Below are 8,066 nucleotides of genomic sequence, written 5' to 3'. Positions count from 1 at the left end.
CACACACACACACACACACACACACACACACACACACACACACACACACACACACACACCTTTAGTGGTGTCTCCCATGGGGATTTCTAATCCTATGCGGCAGGTGTTCCTGTACACTAACCTAGCCACTAGCCACTTGTACCACCCAATTTAAGCTGCCTCAGCTTGCATCTTACATCCTGCTTCTGTCTGACTCACATCTATTTGACTCAGTCTATTTCATACTCCCTTTCTTTCATTCACAGAACATCTCTGTACTGTAAGCAATCGTCTCCTCAGCTGAACTGATGAATGTTGTTGTATTGGTTTGATTTGCTCACCAGAATGAACCCACCCAATATAACCCCCACTAGCAGGGGTAAGGTGTGCTAAATTGGGTTGACCTCCTGGCGACTGCCATCTCCGTGATGTTTCACCTTCCTTTGGTTTATGAAGCACATCTGTGTTTTCTCCTGGAGGCTTTGTGACCACCATAGATGTGAGAGGGGTCACAAAACTGTACTTCAGTGACAACTCCATAGCTTCCTTCTTCACTTTCTCTTTCTCAGGTCCAGATAATTGAAGCCTGTGTGACAAAGTGTAAGATGGTTTTGTATGTAACTTCACACATTACAGGTGTTAAGCTGAATCCATGTCCTAAAATATGTATCTAAGAGATTTTCTTCACTGAAAGTCAATTCAGCAAAGTTCATAAAAAAACACAATCTATTGTTTGTTACAGGCAAAATACAGTCTTGCCAAATCATAGAGATCCATTACCAGACCATAGACAGCTTTGCTGTCTATATTGTCCAAATATAGCTTGGACAATATAGCTTCTGAGAAACATACTTTTATGATTAAGTGTAAAAACTCTGCCTTTAAAAAGATGTGAAAAAAGTTGTTTTTGAAATTTAAGGAGATGAGTGATGATGAACAAACATAATTGTACTAATATAATTTTATGTGGGAGATGTACATGACTATTTAATAGAAAGCTAAGAAATGGAGATGTTGATGTCAAACTATTCAACACTGAAGAGAACACAGTTTATTACTGCAGGCATATTATCTGATGTCCCTTTAACAGACTTCTACTTGGAATTTTGGGACTTAATTTCAACCTGCTGCCCTGATCTAACAAACTTAAAACATATTGTCTTACTGCAGTTCACCTGTCTTTCTGACACCTTGTATATTCAAATTTCATTCTATACATTCAAGTTTCAGTCTGTATGTTTACATTTAATTCTATATATTCAGACATCCATTCAATATATCCAGACTTTTCTTATAATGTATATATAATGTGATCCTAAACAGCATTCAATGATTATATATGCTTAAAATATCAGAAAAATAAACAAAGAAAAGTATAAAATAAATACAGTTTTATATATATATTTTATTTTATAGTGTTTTGAAGACACTGATGTAGAGGTAGAAATTTTAAAGACATAACAGCTGATAACACATTTCAGAGTCATACAAGGAAAGATGCTGTAAGTCAAACTCACTCTTTGTCCAGAAGCTGTTTAACTGTGAGGTACGCCCAAACCCTCTGGATACGGTCATCAGACACTGTTTGAGTGGATTCCACGGTTTCATTTGGATTAGAGAATATTATTCTTCTATTACTCTGCAATAATTTAAATGCAATGTAATGTCAGTCAACAGGGAAAACGGTTTAAGAAGAGTTCTGCTGATGAGTCCTGTGGATTGATTCTTACCGAAATGGCCACAACTTGAGGGGTGAAGGTTTCAATATTATTATCTGTGATCTGTCCGGTCACCACAATCTCAGAACCATTATAATACTGACTGAAGTTAGTCTGGGTTAGATTGGTCCCACCCACATAGATCATTGTCACATCTGTCAGTAGAGGTGTGGCCACCTCTTCATAGAAACCCTGTTGACATACAGTGTGGAAGTGATACAAATCATGCTTTTTTCTTCTTTCAATTCTCAGGGGTTTCAAATCACATAAAAGAAGAGCATGCATAATTTAAATACCTTCAGCTGTAAATCAGCATCAGAGTCTTCATAAATCCGTCGTGCCACACCGTTATTTTGCAGCGACATTTTCTCAAGGAAATTGAAATTAACATCAAAACCGAAACCGAGACAGTACAGTGGGAATTTGCCTGCAATAGCCTGTCTTACATTTGACTGGATTTTCTCCAGATTTGTCACCCCTGAAAAGAGACGAGACATACCCAGTTCAGCTCAGAAACAATGTAGTCTCATAATTCATAATAAATCAGGACTTTTAACCACAATAAGCTCATAAAGATCTCGGTTTCATGAAATATTTGTGTACATTTGTTTACAGATGTGTTTTATTATAACCTGAGGTTGGGTCTCCATCTGTGAGAAGTATAAGGATAGATGCTGAACCTTCTCTGTTATGTGCATTCAGCATACGTGCTCCTTGCAGCACTGCTTTATTTATGTCTGTGGCTGAAATGCAACAACAACAAATGCATTTTCAGTACAGCTATTCTCCTCCCAACTGTTGCTATTCCAAAATGTGTATTTACTGCAACTTCTCACATCCTCTGTGTTGAATATTGCGTGCAAAGTTTTTGGCACTTTCCAGGTTTTTGCTGTTGGCCTGAACGAGTTCTTGCTTCCAGTAAGAAATTCTGTCATCAAAAGTGATCAGACCAAAGTGATCATCTTCTGCCAGATCATTCAGAATGTGGATTAATGCGGTCCTAGTCTGGTTAAGAAAACATAATTCATGGCTACATATTGTTTTTCTTTTCATTAAAAATGTAAAAAAAGAGAAAAAATGTATAAAATCATATGAGAAACTGACCCTTCAAATACTTTACCTGCTCAATTTTTCTGCCCTCCATTGAGCCACTTTGATCAATAACAAAGACGACATTTTTTGGTATCCGTGGAAGATCAGATGGTGCAAAATGATGAACAAAGTACCCGTCAGATTTCTAAGGCGGCGTTATGAAAAAAACAAAAAACAAAACTTGATTGGTTATAGGATTATTCAAGAAGCTTTTTAGCCCAAGTCATACGGTTTGTGTTGCTAAAAGACCAGGGTTTACCTTGATGTGTCCCAGTCCATTATCCCTGTTAACGTCATAAACAATAACCAAATCTCCATTCATACCCTGATCTCCACAGCTGTCACACATTTTCTGTTGGTCGACTGTTGGATAGAAATACACCCACGCCTGGAAACAGAGTGAATCACAGAGTTTAGGAACTTGGTAGAGAGAGATGTCAGTGATTTTATTTTCTGTTTTCCTTTTTGGGCTGATATTTGTATTGTTAAAAATCCTAAATGAAACATTGTCAGAATTACTAATTTGTCTCAAATTAACGCAACATGACTTTACATACAAAGAGTGTTGGAGAAGCCCAACCTTTAGAAGAAAATGGAATGAGATGTGTTCAAGGACCAAAACCTTAAACCAGAGGTCACTAACAGGCGGACCATGGTCCAGGTTTTGAAAAAGCATTGGATGTGAGTTTAGCCATCCCATTACTACTCAGCCAATCAACTCTGTGGATTCCAGGTGATAAACACTGGTCTCTACAGTGCCAATAGTTGAGATGTAGTAAGTTGAAAGGATAGTATAAGAAGAAAAGATACAACACATGCAGTTTTACCTGCGCTTTAGGCAATTATAAACTGCCTGAAAGAGCAGTTTGTAAGAACTGATCTTTCCACTCTCTGGATTCAAATGGTTCCTGGGACAACTTTTTCAGGTTTAAGGAAAGTAGCCTTATGTATCCTGACAATGTTTGGCTCCACACACAAAAGCAAGGCAGTTTTGTCCAAAGTGAACATAATCAAACTAATCATCAGTGTGCACCTCCACAGGTGTATGAGAATTTTAAGCAATGTTCAGTTCTATGCTGTGTGACCAATAATCATTTTGGAATTATTTTTCAAATTATTTGTCAAAAGGTTTTGCAATTGTACTGATTTCATTTGATTTGACAGTCTAAAATCGCAAACGAAATAATTTCACATTATGATAATCCGGATCTTTGCTTAAAGAAATGTTAGCTGAATACCCCTGCTTTCAACCCAATTCTTCTGTACAATGATGAGAAATGAGCTATAATTTTGGAAGAAATATCATCATTACCGTAATGGTTATTTGTGCATTTTGATCATTTTATAATCATACATTTTACACTCTGAGATTAAGCTGCGTCTTACTGCAAATTAATAATGATCTGTTAGTACCTCACACTGTCTATTAGAAAGCTGATAATTGTTTTACTGTTCTACAACAAAAAGATTTCAGTACCTGTTTATCTGCATGTGTTTTGGTGATGGCATTAGCGAGGGCGTTGGTGCTCAGGCCTCCTTTCACATCGATGAAACTGATGCCGGCTTCTTCGTGAATGTACACATCCACCTGGTAATAAATACAATAAAATAAAATAAAAGATCTCATCATGTGTGCTGTTATCTCAGCATTTTCCACTAATAGATACCAAAAAGACAGTCACCTTGAAGTCTCTGACAGGCTGCATGGGTCGAGCATGAATTTGCAGCTCGTATTTGCCATGTGTGCGTTTCATCAGTTCCTCATATGTGAGTTCAAAAGTGACCTTTTTGTGAGCAGCCACAGTTACAGAGGTCTTAAATTCCTCCAGTGTCCTCCCTACAGAACTAAAGCAGAAACAATAATCATTTTACTAAATTGTAATTATGGCTGTAGTTTGAACTTGAAAAGGGAATAAGATTAACTCAAATTATGTTTTCCTATTCACAATTAACATTATTTTAGAAAAGAAAGAAAGAAGAGAAACCAGAACAGAACAAGCTAATTTTGAATGACAGTTCCTTGATCATTAATATTAAATTGTCATGACCATTGATTAACAACCACTGATCAAAGTCCATGGATCAAAGACCACTGATCAATGGCCATGAGTACCATTCACAGAGAGTTGGGGAATGGCTGCAATTACACCATTGTAAGATGGCAAAAGATGTAACCTTAGCTCCCCAGGGAACTTGATCCTTGGGGTGGACCAATTTTTGGTGCAGCGTGCTTTGGGGTTTAAAAGCCACAAAGATGGGATGTTTAGAAAAAATGTGTTTTAACTATTCTGATACTCCTGACACACACGGGATCACCAACGGTTTTCACTTAGGCAGCAGTTGTCCTCTCCTGGATCAGCTGGAGCTTTCTTTAGGCGCCTTCCCAGCTTTAGCAAATGTCCAGCTGGGATAGCCACATTTACTCAGGGCCTTCTTGATGTGATGCTCTTCTGCTTCCCTGGCTGCTGTATCTGTGGGGATAGTGTTTGCTCTGTGTTGTAGCATCCCGATAACACCCAGTTTGTGCTCCAGTGGATGATGAGAGTCAAACCTAGTGATTATAGTGTACACTGCTAAGTGCCATGAGGATTGCCATGATTTATACATTGGGGAAACTAAACAACTTCTGGCGAAGCGAATGGCACAAAGCAGAAGGTGAGGATGTAAAAATTCTGGACAAGGAGAAAAGCTGGTTTGAGCGAGGAGTCAAGGAGGCCATTCACGTGAAAAGGGAAAGACCATCTCTGAATTGAGGCGAGGGCCTAAGGGTACATCTTTCGCCATCTTACATTGCTGTGATTGCAGCCATTTCCCAACTCTCTGTGAATGGTACTCATGGGCCTTGATCAGTGGTTGTGGATCAATGGTCATGACAATTTGCATATTAATGATCAAGGAACTGACCTCACAGCCCATTGTTCATTCAGTGGGCTAGTTTTATTGTGCAAATGTACTGTTTATAAGATTGCGGATAAGTGACGAAATATTTCTCCCACTGAAAATGCTACATCCAGATGAACAGAATCAACCTTTTGGGGGTATTTTGTGTCATGGTCCGGGTGTGTGCCACTGTGTCTCCCTCCGAGCCGGCATCTCCACCCCTGGGAGGGGCCTCAGTGTTCTGCTGATTGCTCACACCTGTGGGTAATTTAGCCGGGGACTTCTCAGCTAACCCTACCACACCAAGCTGCCAAACACTAATCTCTGCCGAAGAGCTCCAACCCAGACGCTGGACCACCTGACAGTCCCATGGGCTGTTCACCCGAACCACCTGCCTGCCTCCCTGCCTCTACGCCAGGAATTTCGGACCACACACCCGGACCCCTCACCCCTGCACGTCACCACCAACCACCCGTGGCAAGTACGCAGTACGAAGGAAGATTCAGAACAAACAGCTTATCCATATTTGTCCTGAACCATACCTGAACGTCTGTACTCTATTTACAGTGACTCTGACCCTTTCCCTGGACCCAGTGTGTGACTCTCCCTCCAGCCCAATCCCTGGAACGGCTGTTTCCACTGACCAAGACCAGATTGACCCCTTTGATTCAGTTATGGCACTTTGCACTTGTTAACCTCACTTTCCAGTTTATGAACACTTACTGAGTAAATAAACGTCGTCTGTAAAACTACTTACGTGCTGTTCAGCGTCCAGCATTTGAGTCCTTTCACTTTTGAGGCGGCCTCGGCCGTGACAATTTTGCTTCTTTTTTATCCAAAAGAGCACTCAGTGTATTTGTACAATATGTATAAGTTAATCATTTAGTTAATACCTGACAAGTCCAGCACTTTCACCACGGGACACAGCTTCAGTGTACTGCTGCTGAGCTTGCTCCTTAGCTTTCACAACACCATCATAAACCTGGCCATCAATAAACCTGAAGAGGACCAAGAAAAGATCTTGTGTGAATACACACTACTGAGTATCCTGTACTTTGTTCTTTAGTGTAGAATTCTTTATTTGCAAATGTCTCTGGATCGTTACAGATCCTTTTAACTTCACACACATTCGAAATTTACTGATGAAGGCATTCTTGGGAATCCGAACATGGAATTCAATTTCCTTTGACTCATTCATACGATTGGCCACACGGCTTGTGATGACAGTGGTGGCATAACGACTGGTCACTGTGGAGTTGAAGTGGAAGCTGTAGATGTCCCAGTCATCCTGAGCAAACACAGGGGGCACATTTCACAGAAAACCTAACTCTCTCCAGGTCTTTCCAATGTCCAAATAACATGACAGTATTACAAGTTATAAAAAAAACCACATATATATGAATAAATCACTTAATCAAATAATCAGAAAGGCCAATTTATCCTTAACCTAGCACTGACCAACACCTTTATTAAATGCCAAGCTCTAAACATTAAAATAAATTAATAGACCACTTTTTACCCTGATCTCAGACAAAGGATAAAGTAAACATGTGCACACAGTCAGTATTTCTTCACTTCAAAGGATATTACATTATCTTCTATTCTGTTCCCTTGAAGTGCTCTTTTGGTCCTTTGGGTCTACTGAACTTACCTTGTTTGGCAGCGTGGAAGCCAAAGCAAAAAGGAGTCCTATGAGTGTGATTTTCACCACAGTTCTCCCCATAATGCCTCTAACCAAAATACCAGCAAAGCAGCTGATACGCTCTTTTAACCTTAAACAAGGACACTGTTATTATGCACAAAGTTTTTTTAAAGGGCAAACTCACTCGCTTACACAAACATCCCCTCACACAAACATTCCCCGTAAACAGTAATTTACTGCTTACCCAGCACTTTATTAGACCTTTAATGTTTACATTGAGGGTCAAACCTGTGCACTTGAGCCAAACGAGGCCAAACTTTGATCCCACAGCTGTCTTTTTCATTTGTGATAAGCAATAGCACTCTGACAAATCAAAGTGAAAGATATATAGTAACAATCTAGCTTTTCACTATTGGTGAATTTGAGTAATATTATTGTCTCAGAACAAAAAAAGTTTATTTGCAAGTATGAACAGTTTTTTTGAAACAGTATGAATGTGACAAGGACTGGAGTACGGAGCCACACAAGGGACAGAAAAAGAAATTAAGATGAACTTTTGCGAGTGCTCATAAAACTTCTGCAAGATCTCGCAAATGTTTTGGGCGCACCCTTCAGAGGCCACCGGCTCGTCGACCAGGAGGTCGAGGCACAATGTGCCGGGAGTGCGGTGTTCCCCCTGGTTGTAATGAGCCTAGCTTTTTTAAAATATGTGATGTCTTGATGAACCGAGCAGATTTTTTTTTTCTTTTGGGGGG

At 39.7% G+C, this 8,066-nt stretch overlaps 1 protein-coding gene across 1 annotated transcript in view; it reads right to left on the bottom strand.

Moving 5' to 3' along the window:
• The window catches only part of LOC102194557 (inter-alpha-trypsin inhibitor heavy chain H3-like), a 14,230-nt gene extending 6,838 nt beyond the window's left edge, over window positions 1-7,392 (bottom strand). The window contains exons 1-13 of the mRNA XM_013912959.1: window positions 7,321-7,392; window positions 6,797-6,957; window positions 6,563-6,667; window positions 4,472-4,634; window positions 4,267-4,377; window positions 3,049-3,177; window positions 2,818-2,934; window positions 2,534-2,702; window positions 2,330-2,440; window positions 1,994-2,175; window positions 1,710-1,889; window positions 1,497-1,618; window positions 417-565 (exon numbers count right to left, since the gene is read on the bottom strand). Of these exons, the coding sequence (XP_013768413.1) occupies window positions 417-565; window positions 1,497-1,618; window positions 1,710-1,889; window positions 1,994-2,175; window positions 2,330-2,440; window positions 2,534-2,702; window positions 2,818-2,934; window positions 3,049-3,177; window positions 4,267-4,377; window positions 4,472-4,634; window positions 6,563-6,667; window positions 6,797-6,957; window positions 7,321-7,392 (1,771 nt within the window). The remainder of the gene's footprint in view (window positions 1-416; window positions 566-1,496; window positions 1,619-1,709; window positions 1,890-1,993; window positions 2,176-2,329; window positions 2,441-2,533; window positions 2,703-2,817; window positions 2,935-3,048; window positions 3,178-4,266; window positions 4,378-4,471; window positions 4,635-6,562; window positions 6,668-6,796; window positions 6,958-7,320) is intronic.
• Between the last annotated feature and the right edge of the window lie 674 nt (window positions 7,393-8,066).

Source organism: Pundamilia nyererei, unplaced genomic scaffold (genome assembly GCF_000239375.1).
Source record: "Pundamilia nyererei isolate P.nyererei 1_Seehausen unplaced genomic scaffold, PunNye1.0 scaffold00110, whole genome shotgun sequence".
NCBI lineage: Eukaryota > Metazoa > Chordata > Actinopteri > Cichliformes > Cichlidae > Pundamilia > Pundamilia nyererei.
This window is presented reverse-complemented; position numbering and strand designations above follow the sequence as displayed.